The following is a 22640-nucleotide window of genomic DNA, read 5'->3' as shown; positions in this document are numbered from 1 at the left end:
CACGGGGGAGCGGCTCTATGGATCTAGTTTCCTATTGGGGTGGGTGCTTGACCTGGGGACTACCAAGCGGAAAGACGGAGGAGAGAGGCCCGGCCAACTTACTGTTCTTCCCATGACGACGGACATCCATCACAAGGCTGCCCTGCTGCAGCGCGGCATCCAAGCTACCTTTCCATTCGTCATAGCTCATCTTTGATACAAGCCTGCCACCTACTGCCAGGATCTCATCGCCAACCTGCAGCTGACAAAGCTCTGCAGGGCTGCCTGCAATGACAAAGCGAGCTGCCGTTCAACGTGGTGCTTCTCCAGAGCATAGAGCAGCAAAGGAGACCCCACTAATCCAGAGCAGCGGCCTGGCCCCACCCACTCAGAGTCTGACCCCTCCCATTCACTCAGACCCCTTCCACTTCAGACCCACCCCAACCACTCACCAATCACTTCCCACTCATTCAGCCAAGCCCCTCCCACTACTGAACTCATCCCTTCAGTCAAGACTCAGTCCTGCCCACTCATCAGCCCCAACTCCTCCCACAGACTGCTCACAGATGCTTTAAAGACTTGCGTTTCACAGCAACATTCTCATCAAATTCAGATCCAACCCGGAAACATTACTTTAAGTATTAGGCAGGCGTCTAACATTTAACTGCAATGTCTCTCCAAAGCTATTGTACTGAACAGATATGACCTAGAAAAGATACGTCCTATATAACCTTGGCATGTGCTGTGAAAATGATCAGTTACTAGCTGGCAAACTGAAGACAGTGCAGCTACCATCTGAATCCTCCCCCATTTTGTATGCTACTGCAGAAAGAGCAACATAAAACCCATTCTACCTACAAACCCAGTGGTAAAGTCACATTCATTCAGTGGGAATCCAGGCAACCGGCCTGTAAGCTCCAGGTGCAAGGAGGACCTCTCCTTAAATGAATCATTCATGGCCGTATCACAAAACAAGTACGACTGCTCCCAGCACACATCACACTATTCTAACAGCAAAAAAGCCAGACAGACTGTAGTCTTTTCCCAATTAAGCTTCTATGCAGACAATCAAAAAAACTCAGTTTTGAAAGTCAAATTAAGGATGCACAACATGATTGAATAAATTGATCATTTATGTTGTTCTTGTCTAACAGAATACTCTTAAAACTTACAGCTTTGAAACATTTAACCACATTCTCATGGATCTAGGGCTGTCAAAAACACACAAAATACCATCTAGTGGAAATAAATTAGTAGAGACCTGTATATATGTATGGTCTGAGCATCTCCCTTTCCTGCCTGTGCCGTTTTAGCTTATTGGCCCAGTTTGGGAAAAGCGCAGTTCGCTTTACCTTGTCGAATGGACTTGACGTGGGCTCCGGTAGAATCCCAGTCGGTCTGGAAGCCGAAGTCCTGACTGCTGTTGGGTTTCTGGTTCAGGCTGACTCTCATGTCGCTGTAATACTCCTGAAAAACACAGAAGGCGACACCTGTGGATCCGGTGTCACCCATTTCCACGGGAAACCGATCCCCCGGCCTCGCGCGCGCGCAACGAACTACGGTGAGATTCGCACAAAAACCTGCCCATGCACTGCTCCCAGTGAGAAGAGGCACACTTACAAATAGCAGATTAAGTTACATGAAAGGTACTATGCAAAGACCACTGCAAATAGCTGGATGCAGTCCAGAGGAAACTGAATTCTGTTTCAGATTGAAAGACTGGATAAGCCTTCAGACAGCCTAACAACCCAGCACATTAAATAAAGCACACTCAACTGGACTTAATGCCTAGAATTTTTTTATATATGATAAACCTAATCCATCTGTTTGTGCTAAACCAGACTGTTCTCAAACAGCAAGAATGCTGAATAATGCATTTGAGCATAAATAAGTTAAAATGCGCGCTGGATATGAAGCGGAATTGTGGGAAATCTCACCTGTACAGCATTACTCTCAGAGTTCAGCTTGGGCGCCAAATCTGGCTGTAGGGCATTCCGACCTGTTTGGGGCGCAGAAGAGGAGTTCCTCTGGTCCACCTGGCGCTCTTCCTCATCCTCATCTTCATTGCTACTCTGCACGGAGCTGGACTGCGAGCGAGTTTCGTCTTCAGATGTTACGAACTGGCTGTAGCGGCTGGGTTTGTGGCTCTCGATCTCACCGTTGAAGCGCTTGTGTGAGTCATCCATCTGAAGAAAACAATCATCTGCTACTATTTAACTGATTATTTCATGAACACTACACAACTCGCAGGCTTGCCATCGGTTGTTGAACTGCTAATTTTTTTTTTACATTTGCTTCAAATAGTTTTTAAAGATGTTTTTCATTGCAAAGCAAGTTGGAGAGATTAAGCTTAAGGCCTTTTCATTATTCAGCAGAACTGTAAAGAGATCTGGTAGCAACAGGTAACATAAGGCTTCTCCGGGAGAACAGCGCACACAACATCGTCCCCGTCCTTTGCCCCTTAGTGATTGCTTACCAGATCACGGGAGGAAGGAGGAAAGAAAAGAACACACAGTAAGAAAGGTAGAGTGACTCACGATGAAGGTCCGTGGCAGGGAGGAGATCTTGGTGGACTGGGTCCCGAAAGGTCGGGGCGTGACCACGGAGGTGAGGCGCGAGCTGTCTGACCGATGGTAGCTCCTGGGCAGGGACACGGAAACTCGAGCCATCCCAGGTTTTGTATCCATTGAATGGCTGGTGTACAAAGGGCCGGAGCTGTAGGGCCGATGATCTTCAGGCTTGCTGTTGGACGAGACGGCAGAGCTCTCCTGCGTTGTACCGGCCTGGTTGTCGAGAGCAGGCCGGATTGGGTCGGTATGACCGTGACCCGGGTGATCCCGACTGACTTCGGCTGGACCCTCAGGCAATAACGAGCGAGCTTGCCGGTTCCTCTCTTGTGAGGCGACCGTGGGTGGAACGCTAGCTCCGTCAGCTGGTGCGCAAAGGGTATCGCTAGCACAGCTCTGCCCTGGCAGGCTCCTCGTTGGGGGTTTTCTTTCAGAGGCTGAATATAGGCTACCGGCGTCTATGCTGGGTGCGACCTGCTCTCCGCTTTCCCTGCCAGGAGAAAGGAAGAGAGGTGCCAATGACGAGTGAGATGCTATTGGCTTACACTATTACACTATTCCACTATTCCACAGGATAAACATACAATCAGTAAGAGGCAGCCCTTTCTGCTGTGTGACCACATCCACACGATACACAACTACCGCACGATGTAAAAGACTTGCAAGAAAATCAGCAATAAAAATTCTCAGTGATATATGAATCTGACATGTAGACCTTCACCTATTTAAATTTGGAGCCCAGTAGATTAGCAAATCGGCACAATGCTACATTAGTCAGTCGCCACTAGAGAACCTTTCGAGAATATTTATACATATCGGCTGACAAAATTTACATCTTGAAACTGATTCACAAACCACAGCATAGAGATATGCAAATCATTTCAGCAGAGAACTGCAAAGGTGCTGTGAAGAGTCCTAATTTCGGACCCGATGAAGACCCTCTCCGGGTGCCGGTCACCGGATGCCACACCATACTCCCATACCTGTCCTCCTGCATCTCCCTGAAGGTCTTGTACCCCCTGGTGCTTCTCCCACTATCAATTTGCTCTATCTGCTCACGCTCTTCCTTTTTCTTCACGATGTCGGAGTTTATACTCCTGCGCCGGTTCTTCCACTTGGTCAGGTCCTGGCCAGAAGAGAGGTGGGTGAGAGACTGCGGGAGAGCTCACCCTTCCATGGGGAGAGACATGTGGCCACAGGGTGGGGTGGAGAGTGAGTGGGAGGTGGCCAAAGAGAGAGTGCTACATTTTCAGGTGGCCTACTTCTGCGTCTAACTCCACCCGCCTGCCGTCCCACGTGCATCGGGCCATCGGCGTGACCTACATGTAGCACGACGGCTGGAGCACACGGAGATCCACACTAACACATATCCGGCTGCTCCACATCACTCTGCATCGAGAGCCAAGCTAACTCTCAACAGAGGAGGAGAAGCATGATGAATACGGCTGTGCCGGAGACTCATTCACAGAGGACGCACTGGGGGTCAGTCTCTCCAGTGGCCGTTTATCTTTAGCTCTTTGCATGGCCATCAGGCGAACAAAGAGCCTCCTGTCTGTGAGCAAACACAGACAGGCTTTGGACATTACCCAAAAATAACCTGCTTTTTTGACTTTGCGGCACTAAAAAAAATAAATAAATAAAAATATCAAAAAGGAGAGAAGCGAAAAAGGAAAAAAAAAATTATATAAAGCTATTTAAAGTGATTCTATTTACAGTTCTGGAGGAATTTGGAATTTAGTTTTTTTACAGTTTAATCTTTTTACAGGCTGATGTTAGTTTATGCACAGCACCCTGTTCTGCCTGAGGTTCTGAGACACAATCCTCTCTCCCCCCCCCCCCCCCCCCCCCACTATCCCCCCGTGGCCGAGTGCCACTGACGGCACGCATACTCACGTCCTGCCACTTGTCCTCACACTCCTTCACCTGGGCTCGGATCTTCTGCAGATCTTCGTAGCGGACCTGCCGCAGCACCGTCGGCTCCTCTGGGATCTCGCTCACAGACTTGCTCCTGTTTTGGCCACGGAACAACAGGACGTCAAAGCTAACGTGCTAACAGCCTTTCCCCTCGCTCTCTGCTTGCTCGTTTGGGGAGAAAAGCAGGAGCTATAGTCCTTCCACAAGGACCTGACTATGCTAAACTATTGACAATTTAACCAAGTACTGCATACGAGATTCTTTGGGACAGATAGAGAATGTTACACAAAAACCCTGACAAGGCAACTCTCCCACCAGCATGATATAAATTTTCAATGAGTCAAGTATAGCAGTTCTCAAATACTTACCTAAGCTTTTCAAAATTACCTCTGCAGTCACACAATCACATTCTTGATACCTGCCAGTATTGAGGCATTTCTAATTTACCTACAATTTCATCACCCCACAAAGAAGAATTTCTAGTGTAATCATTCCGGAGATATCCCCCCCCCCCAGCCCAGCCCCACCTCTCCCGTAAACAGGATTCCTTTGGGCATACGAAAAGATTGGGCGAGCAGAGCATGGGATTCAAAAGGCACTGACGAAACGAAATTTCCATCTTGATAACAGCAAACGCACAAAAATAAATAAATAAAATAAACCCTGAGTCTCAAGAGCCTCAGAATAAAGGAAATTGTCACATAACAGGCAATTTGCAAGCACATGCACATGACAAGTTAGACAGCAATATGAAACTAAGCAGGTATGAAAGTTTAGGCAATTCTTATTTTTAAAGCCCTCGACACTGAATCTTTATACAATCAACTTACTTATTATAGATCGTACAAGGAGGAATTATCACAATCCAAAGCTCTCAAAAGCACCAATCACACTTCAATGACAATGATTTTGACTTACCCACCTTGTTATTAATAGACAAATAAACCCCACCACAATATAAATGTATGGCAAGGCAGCAGAATGCAAACTTAGCAACATGCAGAGTAATATCAAGGGTGGGGGATGAACACAAAGCATTATGGGAGCTCGGGCAAGGCATGCCTCAATGTAGCATCTGACTCACCCATTGCTACCAGAGCCCTTTTGGAGCAGTCTAGGAGACCAAGAGAGAACCACAGACAAACTGGGTCACACCAGTCCCCCAGTCTCCACAGTCACTGGACACACACGGGCGTGCGCTGATACACACACAGACACACACACACACGCATGACACAGTCAAGGCAGTCTTATGACTTTTCTTGTTTTTTTGTGCAGTATTAAAATAGTCTAAGAGCAGTCCAGGAAAAATACAAGCATGGCTTTTCCGCTTTCCTTTGAATTATGAGGGACAGAATTTGCGTGCAACACAATGGAGTCAGTCTCCAAGGTGGGCAAAGAAAAAAAAAAAACACACCATATATTTAAACAACTCACTTTTTTTTTTTTTTTTTTTAGACGGAGACAGCAGTAAGGAAGATGACATCATTGGAAATGCTTAGGTAATTTCCCACACAAAAGAAAAAGCTTTAAAAAGGACTTGGTTGTGTGTCTTTACATCTAAAATTAAGCACTCACAGTACAGACATTCAGTGTTTTTTGTTTTTTTTTTATATAGAAAAATGCTCCTCTGTAGTGCATTATGGGAATAGTATTATATTTTAAAAGCACTGTTTGAATGAGTTCAAATTGGTGCTAGACGCACAGTCTGGTTGATGTGGTAACAGGGATGAGAAATTTCAGCAGGAAAAAGCAGTGTTAGCCAACGCTAATTCGCACCATCCCAATGCACACGTTTGTTACCTCCTCGCCTTATATTTGGATCTTAAATCAGAACAATCCTCGCTTCTCCATTCACTGCAGTCGTTGGCTCCGTGTGAATTCTTCAAGCTAGCCCAAGAACATACGCGAGGTCCCATAATGCATCAATTACGCATGCTTCGCACAGCTTCGTCTTTATTGGTCATAAGTACAGCCAGGCAAATGTCAACCTTGCACAATGCCACAAAAGCACCAGATGAGAAATGCAAGTTACTCTTTCTTTGGTCAGTAATTGCAGGATAGAAGCATTCAGTTCCTAATTTTAATAAATTATAAATATTAAAATACCCTGACATTCATTAAAAGAATTGTCCCCCATTTCCACTCAGTCATAAAACAAATTAAATATATATATTTAGTTGGGGCTTCAATTTGTATATCGCATGGTAAGATAATACATTTCAGTACTGAATCGCCTTTGGTTGATGTCACCCTTAAGACACAAGGTACGATCTAAACCCTTTGTTGCATTGAAGGGGTCATCAATTAAGCAGCTTTGACCTCAACAGTCCCCTGTAGCGTGTACTGGAAGCCCACTTTAAACTCAGATGCAAGCTGGAAAAGCTTAGAACTACCGAGGTTAGGACTCATTCCCAATAAGCACAAAAAGGGATGGATGCATGATGGCGGTGGTGAGTGGGTGGGTGGTGGCAGTCATTCCTTAGGGTTGCAAAAGGCTAACCTCTCCACCATCAGCTTCTTCTTATAGCGCAGACGGCTGGCCTCCCGTATGGCCAGCCACTTGTCCACGTCCTTGTCGCTGCAGGTCGGAGGCACGACAGGAGTCGCTCGACAGGCGGTGGACGGGTTCCCGGCTGCCAGCCTCCTGAAGAGCATGTCATCGCTTTCGGCGGGCACCCGCTCTTCCTGGCTGCCCTGGGCCTCATCCTCGGATTCGGGGGGGCAGGGGATGCAGAGGAGACGTGACTGAAGTTTGCCCGGCAGCTCATGGGGCTTCGGGATGGGCAAGGCATGGTAGGAGTCAGGGGCAACCGATCGAGGTCGCTCTGCCTTGTGGAGGTTTAATTTGCGGAAGACCAGGTCATCCCGTTCTATGTCTGGGGACACAGACGCACCCCGCCGGGGCTGGGTGACTATCGCGACTTCCGGCCATGAGGGGGAGCCAGCACTCATTCTGCTCTGAAACTTCCGACTGGCTAGGCTCGTCCCCCTGAGGAAGTTATTGGTGCGACGGGCAAACATGTCATCGTTCTCCAGATCTGGGAGGTCGTCTGCCATAGCACCATAAGCCTCAGAGGGGTAGAGGGACTCCAGGGTGGAGCCATTTGTACATTTAACTAGCCGGGGGCTGCAGGAGGGGTCTAGCCTGGCAGACCCTGTCTGACAGGGGGCTGTGCGGCTGGTGTGGGGCTGTGAGACTATGTGAGGCGGCGTGTGAGAACTGCATTGTGGGCAAGAAGAGAGAGAAGCAGAAAGGAGAAGTTTTAAATGTAGGAGAACTAAATACCAAAGCAAAGCCAAGAGTCAGAGATAAGTAGGGGGTGGATTTGGGGGGGGGGGGGGAGTACTTCCTGGCTTATCACTGTTACTGTGTTTAAAATACTTTTAAAATACTTTGGCGTAGCACACACAGTACCTTTAATACTTATGTACTGAGATAAGGGGGGGGGAAATGATAAACTTTCAGAAAAGCTACACAGTTACGGGACATTTAGTCCACCATAATCGTCTACTAAACTTAATTCCAGAAAATCACCCAGGAAGAGGCTATGTTGACTGTGACTTATTATGAGTGAGTGTCTTTCCTTTGGCAATCATGCAGCAACCTTTGAGTCGTGAGATGGTGGAGGTGAGGGTGGGAAGAGCTTCCGAGTACATGTGGGTGACTGGGGGGCGTGTCAGACTGTGGCCGGCCAGATGGGGGCGCTGCATGCCAGGGACTGACATCACAGTCCGAATCCTCTGATGACGAACTGGAGATCGTTTTACTACAGCCAGAGGAAAGGAGGGTGCAGACGAGAGAGATAGTCAGCAGGACACCAGAGCACAGTGAAGAAGATATAGCCCAACACAATGCAAAAGTAAAAACGGGAAATGAAAGAGCAAAACAGAAGAACAGGTGCACTATGAAACTGCAAGATGAAAGAACCGCATTCCATGCAACAAATACTGACAGAAGAGAGTGTACCCCACACCGCCCCCTATATCACTACCACCAATTCAAATGTATAAACACAGAATGAAAAAGCACAGAACTAAGTGACAGGGTAATTGGCAGAAGGGCTCCGACCCCAGACACACCTGAATCCCTGCATCTTCCTGTACCACGGACGGCGCTGTGACCCGAGCTTGATTCTCCTCACGTGTGCGTCTTCCTCCGGTGTCCAGAACTTGGGCAGGAACTTATTGTATGATTCACTGATGGAGGATTGCAACAGCAGGCCTATCTTGCGCGTATAGAGGTCATCCTGAACAGGATCAGCACGGCCCATCTCATCCTCATCTTCATCTTCCGAGTCGTAGTACAAGTCACTGAAGGGGACGTCACCGACCTGTGCCCGTGTCCTGCCAGGTGGGGGTGACGAGGAGGCGCCGCTGCTTGAGACACAGCCAAGCGTGTCAGCTAAGGGGAGGCTATCCGGTGCTTGGTACACAGTATACATGGCAACCAGGCCCACTCACGCTTTCCGTACACACTGCCTCCAGGCCAGCATGCCGAGGTTAGTGGAGAACAAGCCCAGGGTCCACAGATTGGATAAGGGAGAGGGAAAAACTGTGACAGTTAAATAAAATATCCAAAAACACTCTGCTGGGGCGCTGGAAAACCCAAACGGGAAAGTTAGCAACTCAACCAATCCGTTAGTGACGGCACGGGAGTTAGAGATCACGAGAATGGCAGTCTCTTAGCAGCAGCAAGGCAAAAAAGGAGCAGAGCTCTCTTGCAGGTTTCTGACCTGAGGAAGGCCACGGTCTTTCGCAGGGTATTAGGAGCACTGGAGAAGAGGCGCGGGGCGCCCAGTAGCCGTGGGCTCATGGGCATGGCATAGTTGGTCGGAGGCACCGGGGATGGGCTGCGGAACCTCCGGCTGGCCAGGTCATCAAGCACCACATCTGGCTCCGGCCGACCAGCGTCCGAGTCGCTCTCGCTATCATACGCCCAATCCACTGGGCTGGCCAACGAAGCATACCCGTTCTGGTGGGCGGGGCCCGTACTAGATCTATCCTTGCTGAGAATGGATGGCAGTACCAGTCACACCCATACAAAAAAAAAAAACAAAAAAAACCAACAAATAGTAGTGGGTGAAGCGAATGGGCCGTCAAACATCTGCATAAACTAGTCAAAAGCTCAAGATGAGTGTGTTACAAACAAAAGAACCTTTCTCCAGATGTGGGAAGTAGTTCTCCCTCAGTGCGCAGAACATTACCAGTATACCCATGAAAAGAAATGTAAGCATGTTAAAGGATAGCTCTCTCAAACAACAAAAGTTAGGTTTCTGCACAGTGAGGCAAGTGGAAGTCCAAACCTTTGCAGATACTGCCCAAACACACACTAGTATGTACTGCCTATACTCCATCTACAGATGTTCCTATGTTACTTTTCCTGGAAGTAACACAGGAACCTAAGGAATTCATTACCTAGTGAAGGTGCCATCCTCCTCAGTGTACATCGGACTGGCCCAGCTCCGCCTGTTGTCCTCATGCCGCTCGGCCCGCTTCTTCCGCAGAGGTGCTGGGAAATAACCTGTCTGTCTGTCCTTGCTGGGGAGGAACTGATTGAACTGTGCAGTGTTCCTGGGTTCGATAACTAGGGAGCGGCGATACTGGAGAGTCTCCTTGCTGTCAGCCATCCTGAAGCCAAAGTCTGGCTCTACGTCGCTGCCGCAGCCTGAGTAGGTGGGTGGAGGGGGTGTCGGCAGAAAGCAGAAATCAGGTGATTAGAGGACATTCGTGGTCCACCATTGGCTGGAACAGTACATAAACAACGTATGAAGTATGGTGAGCCAGTGAGCAGTCATTAGCACTATGGTAAGAAAGTGAGGAGGAATTTCTCACATAGGTGCACGAGGAGGGAAAAGTTCGTACCAGCTCCCAGCAAATTTTTCAAACGTCAGAATCCCCATTTGCAAAGGTCGAGCCATTATGGTAATTCGGCATAGCACAACTGGCTCTCTGGATTGCAAGACGATGGATTTGAAATTTAAATTCAGACATTCCTAATCTGATTTGTACAGAAAGTATAAAAAAGATAACACTTCAAAAACTCAAGTTTCGGAAAAATTTCGCAACCTTAACCTCGAAAGCTCAAAACAAAAAAAAAAAAATTTTTAAATGTAAAACAAAAACTCATTCTGGTTTTTAATCCCCTTATCAGATGGACTGAATCTATGAAAAAAGACAGAACAGCATCGTCTGCAAAAACACACGTGATCCGCACAGACACATACAGCACAGCCCGACATTCACGTTCCGGAGGGAAAAAAAAAAAAAAAAATGTGTAGGTTTATGGCAAGACAGACGTTTAAAAAAAAAAAAGACAAAAACTATTAGATATGTTGCATTTCAACAATACTTTAGAAATATCTAATACATAGTTAGAAATGAAATATTTTAAACTAAAACATAATTCTGCAATAGTAGTATTAAGGGGTACAAAGTGGTTTATTACTCAAGTTGTCAAGTTTATCATCAAAGAATTCCATAACAAGAGTTCTACTTTGTTCAATGCTTTCGCTAGAAGCAGCAACTAGCCACTAGGGGGAGTACTACTTTCAATATCATGCGGTAATGTAAAAATCAAATGGAATGAACAATAACATCTGTTGGCACATTTACGAATAATAATTTTATACATGAGCATGCTGCTTACTATACCCTCCTATGTCAGTTCTCTACTGATTTTAGAAAATAAAATACCACACCACCAACACCACCCCCCACTGCTAAAGGGGAATGATGTGCATTGAGGAGTCCCATACCTTCGCTGCTGCCTTTGAGAGCGGCGTCAGACGAGATGTTCAGAGGTCTGGACTCCACGGAGTCCAGGCTATCCAGGGAATCTTCCCTCCTGTGACCGGACGGCAAGGAGAAGAGCTCGTCTTTCTCCGCGTACCAGCCGTCGCCAAAGCCGCTGTCCCGGATGCTGCCTTTCTGCCCTGCCGAATCCTCTAGTGCCTGGAACATGACATTCAGCCTCGGGTTTGCGAAGGCCTTTCAAAAGAAGTGCGGCTCACTCTTTGCCCCGATCTGGTCAGATATACTTGAGATGAAACTATTGTTCCTTCAGCTCTGAAGCCTAACACTACTGAATATAACACGTCGGTATTAGAAATAGACCACATAACGTACCGGTTTTCAGTACATGTAAGAAATCATTAAAAAAAAGAAAAAAAAGTTACGAGTTGAAATATTTCTGGTCCTGCTTAATATATAAATGACAACAGATCACACGCAAGCCAAAAGGGGAACAGATAATGGTTAACTTTTTGTGCATATGGATATTTATAATACACGCAATATAAACTTGTTTACCTTCTCTAATTTAGGTCAAACATATTAAAAGGATGAGAGTTCTGCTGAGCTACACTTCCACTATCAATTATTAATTACACTAGTTCTTAAGTAATTCATTTCATAATGCCTAAAAAAGTAAGTGAAATGATCCGGTTCTTTGCATAAACATGATCAATATGCCAGAACAGCTAGTAATATATCCACCTAGGGGATTACATACAGCGTTACCATTTAAGGGCAAATGGACGCTACATTATTTTCATTACATTTATTTTAAATATTTTACTGTATTTCCTGCCATATGGATCATTAATTTTTCATGTAAGAGGTCTAACTATTTGCCTTAGCCATAAAAACATTCCGAGATGAATGTATGGTTCTATGAACTCCCCACAAGACAAGAGAATCCAGCACAGCTCACATACCTTCATGTTACGGTTTATATATATAAAAAAAAACGAACCTAAAGCCAAAGTCTGTTACTTCACCAAGTATGCAGAATCCAAAGCTTTTCAGTATAAAATGCGATCTGAAATTTGTAAACACCATTGAAATACCTGTGCGGAAAATTCATTACAACGGAAAGTGCTCGTTCTTTTCTAGAAGCCTGGGAGAAGATAAACATTGTTTGTTGCAGGGGTGTGTAACGACGAAGAATAGAATCTAATCGGAAGGTGAACTGAAACTCACAAAAAAAGACACAAGACTACTCTAAGGACTTGTGTATCAATATCAATATCGCCAAAGAGCAGTTTAAAAAAAAAATTATATACACACACACACATACATACATTACCTTAGACAGTGCAATGCCCAACAATCCTTCAAAGGCTTTCAGGTTCAGGTGAGGTCCATTATAGAAAGGGTCAGCTTGTGCTTTTCTTCCCAACCAGTAAATGGTGATTAAAACCTACAAGAAAAAGGAACACGACTTGTTTAATTGGTTTTTCCATTGTGTTTTACGACGTGGTAGAGGTGCCAAGTCAGCTCGCCACCCTGCATCTCTCAGCACATTCACGATGGCCTTGGCCGCACTGGATTACAAGGCTGAATAAAATATCAGCGATATCCAACAACCTCGTCTTCACATGCATCACAAGCTTCAGGCTCCCTCAACAAGGCCAGCAGGGAGACACGTTTGCATGTGACACTACATGTAGCCCTTTTATATCTGGACAGCTATGAATGGTTTTCCAGCAAAGGTCTGTGGGGTGATAGTGTAGCCAACGCAGTGACATGGGGCTCTCAATTCACACGCAACAGGCTTTTGTGTTCTTTAATAGGTTTATCCAGAAATCCCCACTGTCTATGCAGCCTGCTGACCACACACACAAAACAGTATACTGCTGAAAGCCAAAAACCATAGCGAAAGAGGGGAAAAAAAAAGAGCCACATCTAGTGCATTTTGGCACACTGCTATGCTACAATATCACCACTCGGCTCCTACCGTACAAGCATGGGATGTAAACATTGGATGTAAACTGACTTTTGCCACAAAACACATATCTCAAAAAAGCTTTCTACCAACATCATGGGCCAGAATGATCAGTAGAAAAGCACTACACTGTTACACTGTATGTTGGAAAGACATGCAATGAGGGCGTTTTAGATAGTTTTGGATTGACCACTTACATTTTTGAGCCGTCTCTTAGTTTCCTCCTTTCTGAAACGGAAGAGATACAAGTGGTTAGATTGTCCAGCGTGGGAAAAAAAGCAATAAGACAATAGCCAAATGTCTAACCTCGTGCTCTACAATGACTGCACTACAAAGTAAGAGTACAGCCATTGCTGCCTGACCCCCCCGAAAAAACAACCCATCCCACAACCTCCCAGCACAAACAGCCCTGCTGTGAAGCGTCACACACTGACAATGTCTGTCCCCTCGAAGAAGGGCATGCTGTTACAGGGACTGCCCCCTGCTGGCCTATAACCCTATAACGATGGTGACCTAATGAGGTGTATAATGAGCCTGAGGAAGAGAGTTTGCCATACGCCAAAAGAAAAGATTTTGACGAGAAAATTTCACTCTCTCATGATGTACTTGCCACAAAACTAAAAACCATTTAACTAATTTGAGCATATTTTTTTGCTCAGTCATAGGGTCAGGTTAGAGAACTGTCAATAAGCTTAAAAGTATAAAATTTACGCTAAACCTCACAAAACAGCTACTAAATAACACCACGCTATCCAGTAACAACTGCAGGTAGGATACTACATTAGCTCAAGGACAGTGCCTCGGTAACATTGGGAGAAACGGTGCCCAAAGACGGCGTTCGCAATTGGCTATACCGTTGTGCTTCTGTTAGCCTGGCTACCTGCAAACACTATGTGCCCAAACTGAGTGAGCATGCGCCCATCCTAACAACTGTGAAGAATGAGAGACCCAAGGGGGTCCAAAGATGCCGTCGTCCATCTCTAAGCAACGCATTGTCTCGAGGAGAACGACAGTGGTGAGGTTCAGGATAAGGTGTCACATGGTTCCACCCCAGAGAACTCTGGTGCCTCTTTGCCACCCCCCACCACATTCCACGCTCGGAGTGGTATTCTGTGTCAAAGACGGTGAAACCTGCCAGGGATAACGAGAACATTCTCCTCTGACACCTGAGTTTCAGTTTTGCCTCTGACCCACAGATGGGTTTCAATCCACTAAAAGTGGACCTCTGCATTACTGCCCCCCCAACTGAACGAGTCTGGCTATAGGAAGTCCGAGTAACACCACCAGCACTGAAACACTAAATTAAACGGCATCAGAGACTCTGACTGGGTTTCACATTTGCATTCTGGGATACCAGTTTTCATTAGTGGTCAGCTCTTACAGGTATCTGTGCAAAAACAAATCCTTCCGATGTCAACAGAGATTATATTAGCATTCTGGCTGGAAAGAGAGACTATTAATAATCTCCCACAGGTGGCTAGTTAGTTAATGGCAAATTTAGGCAGGTATCTCTGTTTCTCAAGTAACTTTTAGCCGATATAGGGTTGCAAAAGATTTTTATAATCAACATTATGAAAGACCTGTGGTATAACTTTTCATAAGAACTACTTGGGGGGGGGGGGTGATATTTTAATCGAATCATTTGAACCAGATTCTTTGTTTCAGAAAGATATGGTTGTTCCTCCAGCATTTACCTCAAAAAGGTAAAAATTTGTACCTGTGCTTGTCACTGGGGCTGTACCCTTGTGATTGTACCTTTTAAAAGGTACAGGAATAGACTGAGCAACACCCCAAAAGGTACAAACAGCATTAATGTACCATTAATGGTACAGACCATTTTCACAGAGTCCATATTTTAACCTTAAAAGGTACATTAACCTAAAGCCAAGGGTATAATTGCCAGACCCTTGAGGGTACAGCCCCAGGAACAAGCAAAGGTACAAATTTTTACCCTTTGAGTGTACACACACTGCTGAGGGATTTTTTTTCCTTGTGTCCTAACAAAATCTAGTTCTTTCTGGGGATATGCATCCATGTACTAAGAAGCTACCTTTTGTAACACCTGTGATGACATTAACTAAGTCATACGATCCTGACCACCCTGTCTTAGCTGGGACGCCAACCCCTACCAGCCAGAGAGAACCTCCTTGCAAACATACAAGCATCAAAACTACAGCAAGTTAGTGTACAAAACTTAGCACACTTACCCAGAAAGGCCTGGATTGAGACGACTGCCAAAATGTACTATAACCAAGACGTTGGGTTCAGAGTTATGACTCCAAATTCTTGTGGAAAAATATTGTTTCAGTTACAGAATATCTTAAATTACAGTGCATGTCAGCAAAACCTGAAGGTATCTAAGCCTGAGCACTCAGGTTTGGAACAAAATGCAAAGCAGTGTGCATGTCGGTTTCCAGACTTTTCCAAATAATACCAATCTGAGGACAGAGATACTCAGTGCTACCACACACTGCGTTACTCTCCTGAGTACAGGGAGTAGCTGGAAAGCCAGACTTCGAGTTCACTGAAGAGTTGGTGGTCATCCTCCCACAACTCAGAGGGGAAATAATTCCAGAAGATTCTGGGCATTCCAATTTCCGTCCAAAAACACCCATTCTGTCTGGCACACCATGTTCACAGAAATGGCAAGATCTGCTCGTTAGCGATTCAAAAGCTTCTGACCTTTAAAAGCACCGAAAATCTTGTTTGTTTTTCAGCAAAGTTTAAGGTGACAACCAAGCAAACCTTTGAGCGCAACACATCCGCCAAATGGGGCTGGCGTTCATGACCCACACTGTCCGTATACATGTCCCTCTAGATAAAAAAAACTGCAACAGCACCGGAGTTTAAAATATAAATGTAAAACAGATTTTTTCTATACCGTCTCGCATCTCAACCTATGCAAGTAACCAAGAGATAATGCAGTAAGCACGTATGAAAAATGGTCATACTATAGTGTAATGTCATGTAACTAACAGGCTGGCAATATCTAAAAGTTTTAAAAAACAGAACAGAGCAAAAGGCAGTCAAAGGAAAAGGTTATTTACCTGGGTAGGCAGCGTATATGTGCTCATTACAAAAATAGATTAGAATATGTGCAAATTAAGAGCAAAAATAGAAACGAACAAGAATGTCTTCTGCCCTCCAAACGTCACTGATATCTTGTCAGAGTCAGATGAACACCATTTCAGTTTCCAAATCATCTTTCAGAGGGCACCTCAGCCATTCCGTGCATTCGTTAATTGGTGCAGTTTAACTCCAAAGCCAGTGAGGTATTGATTAGCCATATAAGGCGTGCCAGTGGCCGCATCAAAAAAAAACATGTGCGCATCACACACCTGCTGCAAATTCTGCGGTGACATTAGCAGAGATTTTGGCAAACATATTATCGCAGTCCAAGACATGGTGATCATTTAAACCAGGGGTAGGCAGCCCTGATCCCGGAGTACCAGTATCCAGCAGGCTTTCCGGGTGAGTTACTACCTGCCTGAGATCAGGTGTGGTTCCTCAGAAACTAACTAGGATGGAAAACCTGCAGGATACCGGCATTCCTGGATCAGGGTAGCCTACCCCGGATTTACAGACAATTTTCTTTGACTACCTAAGACTTTTGCACTGTACTGTAAATATGTGTACGTACACACACACACACACACACACACACACACACACACACACACACAAAGATGCCATAACCAGTGGAATCATTTATGACTGTTCTCTGTTGCTTGGGGGTAAAAATGGAGAAGAAAAAGCCAACTGAATCCAGTCAATTACCATTCCATCAGACTGGCAAGGGAAATGAGGCAGTCTGTCAGGGCATGTGCACACTTAATAGGTAGGTCCCTGAGAGATGCATCAAGACTACAGATCACTTTAGTGCTCTACTTGACACCTGGAAGAGACTGAACGGTATGGGGATATCGTTCACCATACAGAACAGGCCATACATGTTTCCACAGACACTTTACTCACACTATACAATAGTAGCTTGCGACAAAAGGGCTGCTGGTACTGAGAATACAAGACCTGGTGAACACAGTAAAAAGCAAAAATGTCTGGAGCACTGAGGCAACTATGTTAAACTGCAGCTACGCGAGTAAGCAGCCAGAGAAAAAAAAAAAAATAATAATAACGCTTATTTTTCATATACTGCGAGTAATGTTTCGATATTTGTAGAACAAAAAATTCAGACACAAACATAACATAACAAAGCGTTATTTTAAAGGGGGGAGGAAATAGCCTTGACATGCAAATGCATGATTAAACGGATACATGAGCAATGACATCAGCTCCTATCCAACACTGACTGTTTGCAGGCAAATAGGGCGAGTCTGGCCTTCCAGCGTACAGCCCAGAAGGTCCCAGGGTGGAAGCCCAAGGTTAGCATTGCCTTGTATGGTGAACCGCGTAAGACACGCATCGTGATAAAGCACCGTCATGCGTATCACGCCGTCGTTGTAGGGTACGTAACCAAACAATACCACGCCCCCACAGAGCAAACAAGGCAGGCCACCTGAATTATTTGTCCAGATTAAGAACACAAGATATAGTAGCACCTTCCATACAGAGACTACCAATGACATAACAAAAAACAATTTTAAAAAGTATGCTTACGAAGATATCAGCCCATTGAGTGGGTCTACAGCAGGGGCGGGCAATCTTATCCAGTGTGTGTATGTAGATTTTCACTGCAACTCCCCAATTAGATCACAAATTAAAAGGACTAATTAGCTGAAGAGTCCTCACACCTGGGTTTGAACAGCTGACCTAAAGGTTATCCCAAAAACCTGTATACACACCGGCCCTTTGAGGATAAGATTGGCCAACCCTACATCTTTGAGTATGCCTATTGGATAGGTGAACAGTAATTCCTTTAAAGGGAAAATGTTTAATGGAATCAAATGGTTCAAAGGCCAAATATTTCCTTCATAAATGCTTCAGTCATCATTAGCCTTTTATGGAAAGTATCTGTAAGGTAGGAAACAAGCAGCTGTAGGAAAACAGAACATCAAGTCTCAAAAGACACTCATTTACTAATTCACTATTTATCACTGCAGATATTTAAAAGCCCGTTTCAAGTGTCAAACTATTTAAGCAAAAGAACAATTCATCAGAAAAGATGTAGGCGATAGCTAAAATTCCAGACAGAGAAGGAATCATGTGGTATAATGACAAGATCTATATCTTATATAATCTATGATTATATGTATTATGTCTAGAGACGTAGACTACACTAAGACCTACCCTCACTATCTGCATCAGACAGGGTCACCCTTGACCATGAATAAATTAAAGCTCGGAGCAACAGCTCCCCCGTAGGTAAAATACCTAAAATATAGTCTTCATTACACCTCGGAACCGCGAAATGCGGCTGGAACAGGAAATGAACACACACGCCTAGCGTAGGCGAAGGCCGGACACGAAATCAGCACCAGAAATAGATGTGAGGACAGAGGTGCTTGGGACTGAGATGCTCACCTTGCCCCTAACGGTCTGATGACTCAAGGAGAGCATGGTCATTGCTAATCCCAACGTGACACGGATCTGCGCAGAACACCCAGGCGCATTCCTTTGCGGCTGACGTCTGTGTCCTCCTCCGACACGACATGGGGAGTCACAATATAGAGTATCAAAGGCCTTGAAATATGCAGAACGACAACAAAGAACTCATCTTAGATTGGCTACCGTGTATTTGACACACGCAACTTGGCCATTATGGCCTCTGCCTGCGCAATACTTCCTTTGACCTTAAAATGAAATACGAGCGACTCAAGATTTTCAGCTGCATCCTCATGGGCATCTTCAATCCAGCGAGCTGCTGCCGAGTGTCACTTGTGCAACGTTTGGCCCTCAGCTCATGAACGACAAGTCAGAAGAACGTCTAAGGGAAACGCTGAGCTGATGCTTAGAGGGGAAAAACCAAATACCTCCCCATGCAAGCTATGCACAAGTGTCTCTGAACTGGTTATCTAACAAAAGGATCTTCGGTCCTAATACACACAAAAGATTTTAAATTACTGTATGACAAAAGTGCAGTGAACAACAAAATTACAATAATCATTCAAGAAAATTCACAGTAACCTTCAGGCAAAAAAAAAATTTTAAAATTGGCTCTACTCAGTCAACCTGTCTCCTGGTGACAAGGACCTTAAATTGTTGTGTATTGCTTTTTTTAAAACCAGTATTTAGTGTTCAGTGTTCTTTGTTCCAGCCATCTGACGCTCTGCAGAACTGGCGGCGACTTAATACCCGAGCACTCTGACAGAAGCGCCACCACGTTCTGTAAATGCTACATAAAAATGTTCTGAACTCGCACTCGCCTCACTGCCACCTCACCGAAGACGACACGAGTTCACGTTGTGGGAGTCACATTAACACAAACGCTGAGCGGGGTGGCAGCTGCGAGGACTCAGGAGTTCAAATTTCAAACTAAATTTGCACAGATCTCTGATTGCCAAAGCAAAAAGACAAACAAGGACTTAAACACACAAACATACTGGGGGCTGTACAGATACAACAGACAAGTGCTCTCAGTACGCTGCAGATTCGCAGAACCCAAATGTCACAAATAGGACTTTCTGGTTCTATAATTAGCAGGACTGAGCCCCTGCATTGAAGCACCATGTGAATGCTGGAGTTACAGCCAGGGGGGGGGTTGGCGTTTACAGCCTAGAAACCGCTTGTTTGCCGCCCAGAGAAACAGCAAGGCCTAGTTGCTAAGGAAGGAAGGGCGTGGTCTGTTACTGTCCAGAAGCAGTGAAGGCTTTATACAAATGCCAGCCAAGCAGAGAGGGGAGCTCACTCAGACAGGGGAGCCTGCAAAGGGCGACGGCATGGGAAAAGTCACGGGGAAACCCCAGCCCAAAAGGCCCCAGGGCCCTGCCCCCTGCCCCCAGGGCTCTGGCCCCCAGCCCCCATTGACCTCTGCATGTGACCCAAGGGCTCCCAGGTCCCTCTGCCTCCCACCTGCACAGCAGAAGCCGAACACGTCACTCCGCCAAAAGAGGAAGGAGCGCTGACTAAATATCTCTCTAAGTTTTTTTTCCCCTCACGCTTGATAGGAACTTTTTTTGGGATATACGCGTACATTTAATACAAAATTCAGCAAGAAAATAATAAAAATAAATATATCCACACCACACATGCGCGCACACACACAGAGATACATTATATTTACATTAAACAAGAGCCATGCAGGTCTACGCTGAAGGACACAACAGCAGATAACCCGATGACCTGAATCACCAGTCCATCATCACTCCAGTTTCATAACAAATCTTTCACAAAAAGTATTGTAAAAAATTTGACTGAGCACAGTTAATTACTTTAAAATGGTTACTGCTATAAGTCACCAAGTAAGCCACCTAAAGAAAATTTGCCAAATGAATCAGAAGATTCATATACAGCTGGGATCCAGCATCTCTTCTTGAGGTTACATTTGCTTGGGCCACCAGACACACAAAACAAACAAAAGCTCTACAGCAGCTTAGCCACACACCCATTACGCTACTCATTAACTACAAATAGATCAGATTTATAAAACTAAACGTTCATCCAATCCTGAATTTTAGGTTCACGCTCATTTTTCCAGAACCTCACTTTTCCCTCCCCAACATAAATTTAGGAACAACCCAAAAAGTATACGGCAAATCACCATCTTGGCCAGATACCGAGAGTCAACCGAAATGAATGCCAATCCGACATGCTGACAGTTCAGATTTTGGGCCATTAGTGTTACAGGGCAGGATTGATGTTTGTGAACACTGAGAATCCCCAGAATTGTCAGGTTACATGGCACCTATCAGGGCAAATACAGTGATGGCAGTGTGCGATGCATTGTCTTTAGTAAAATTATAATGATAAAATATTCTAAGGGACAATGAATAAATCTGTTAGAAAAAGTGATTGTGTTTATGACAAGCAACCGATCCAGAAGTTATAGTTATACATAGAAGATACAAATTATGTGTGTATACACATCTCTCTCTCTATATATATATATAAAATATACACACACACACACACACACACACACACTTACTGGCTCCTGTGAAATTCACAACACTGCCAACTGAAAGGAAGCTACTTACTTTACAGTCACTCTGGTGGACAGGTCTTGCAGGTCTCCCGGATGAAACAGCTGGGCTTCTTTCAGTCCCAGCTTGCCACAAGCTTTCAAGAAGACATTCACGTTGTCCTGTTGAAGGCAGAAGGGATTCCCCACATCAAGCACCAACGGGATGAAAACCTTAAGAGTTTACTGATGACGATGTTGCCAAGTTTACGCTCGCAAAGTTCAGCCTTTATGTTAAGCGGATGAGAGGGCGGCGGGGGGGGTATCCTGAAAATAAACAGGCACTGCTGTCATGCAGGCTGGCCGCCGTGACAAACTGTCACTTAATCTTGCAGCACTACCTGCTACAGACCGGGGGCGGTGACCTAGCAAACAAACGTCAGTGCCACAAGGCCACTCCCAGTAAACCATGCAAAGCGCAGAATGGGTGGACACACACACACACACACACACACACACACACAGTCACACACCCAGAAACCAGATGCCAGCCCATACACATTTGCTTGAATTACTGAAAGAAAAACACACACACACACACACACACACACACACACACAACTGGGCAGAGAAACTAAAGCTAGAGGAAAGAAACCTTTAGAAAACTTTCCCCAGTAAGACCCATCTGTGTACATTTGCATGTATTTCTTAGGATCAGCTTAATTTGAAAGAAAAAAAAAAAAAAAAAGTCATGAAAATCTCACATCTACTTCCTATAAAACTCACATGTGGGTCGGAGGGGAGAAGAAGCCTCAGCATCAAGGTCGACAGCAGCTGTGTGTGTTTATAGCTGTCATTTTCCACAAGCGTGACGTTCTCCTACGTTTCCTTTGCCCAAACCTCAGGATTCAATGGATTAATGCTCTTCAGAAGCTAATCCAGTTCTAAACACCAGTGAAACATTGCCGGCTTCATATAAACTACACAATAGGGTCCACATACTGTACAAGAGACACAGTTAATCCTGCAGCAAGACTTGGCTGATGCACTTTTAAGACATAAAACGCATGTATGCAACAGCGCCACCACCTAGTACATCTCCATCCTATCATTACGTAGCTCGGTAATAATTATAGGCTTCTTGCTTTTTTTTTTTTTAAATATATATTTATATATATTTATATATATATATATATATATATATATATATATATATATATATATATATATATATATATATATATATATATATATATATATATATATATATATATTATATATATAAAATATATTTGTTTCTCTCTTATGCACATGTGCACACAATGTTCATTACGACATCCAGAGAGCTCAGCTCCTTCGGCCCTAAAATGCCGCTACCCCCCCTGAAGATAACATTCAGAAAACATTTACAGCCATTAGGTCTATATGAGACTGA

General features: G+C 44.8%; 1 protein-coding gene across 17 annotated transcripts in view; it reads right to left on the bottom strand.

The window, feature by feature from the left end:
* Positions 1-22640, bottom strand: part of lmo7a (LIM domain 7a) — a 47471-nt gene that overhangs the window by 11726 nt on the left and 13105 nt on the right. For 11 of the 17 annotated variants that reach the window (XM_049006412.1, XM_049006421.1, XM_049006417.1 and 8 more), the window contains 16 exons: positions 21282-21388; positions 13386-13416; positions 12550-12663; positions 11219-11414; positions 9879-10128; positions 9197-9469; positions 8544-8840; positions 8069-8230; positions 6964-7683; positions 5545-5574; positions 4440-4554; positions 3530-3672; positions 2517-3036; positions 1917-2165; positions 1332-1446; positions 103-264 (listed from right to left, as the gene is read on the bottom strand). In XM_049006412.1, the coding sequence (XP_048862369.1) occupies positions 103-264; positions 1332-1446; positions 1917-2165; positions 2517-3036; positions 3530-3672; positions 4440-4554; positions 5545-5574; positions 6964-7683; positions 8069-8230; positions 8544-8840; positions 9197-9469; positions 9879-10128; positions 11219-11414; positions 12550-12663; positions 13386-13416; positions 21282-21388 (3484 nt within the window). Of the gene's footprint in view, positions 1-102; positions 265-1331; positions 1447-1916; positions 2166-2516; positions 3037-3529; positions 3673-4439; positions 4555-5544; positions 5575-6963; positions 7684-8068; positions 8231-8543; positions 8841-9196; positions 9470-9878; positions 10129-11218; positions 11415-12549; positions 12664-13385; positions 13417-15395; positions 15497-21281; positions 21389-21991; positions 22107-22640 lie in introns of those variants that run through there. The other 6 variants (XM_049006424.1, XM_049006415.1, XM_049006427.1 and 3 more) reach the window with 6 other exon arrangements.

Source organism: Brienomyrus brachyistius, chromosome 1 (assembly GCF_023856365.1).
Source record: "Brienomyrus brachyistius isolate T26 chromosome 1, BBRACH_0.4, whole genome shotgun sequence".
NCBI classification, from domain to species: Eukaryota; Metazoa; Chordata; class Actinopteri; order Osteoglossiformes; family Mormyridae; genus Brienomyrus; species Brienomyrus brachyistius.
This window is presented reverse-complemented; position numbering and strand designations above follow the sequence as displayed.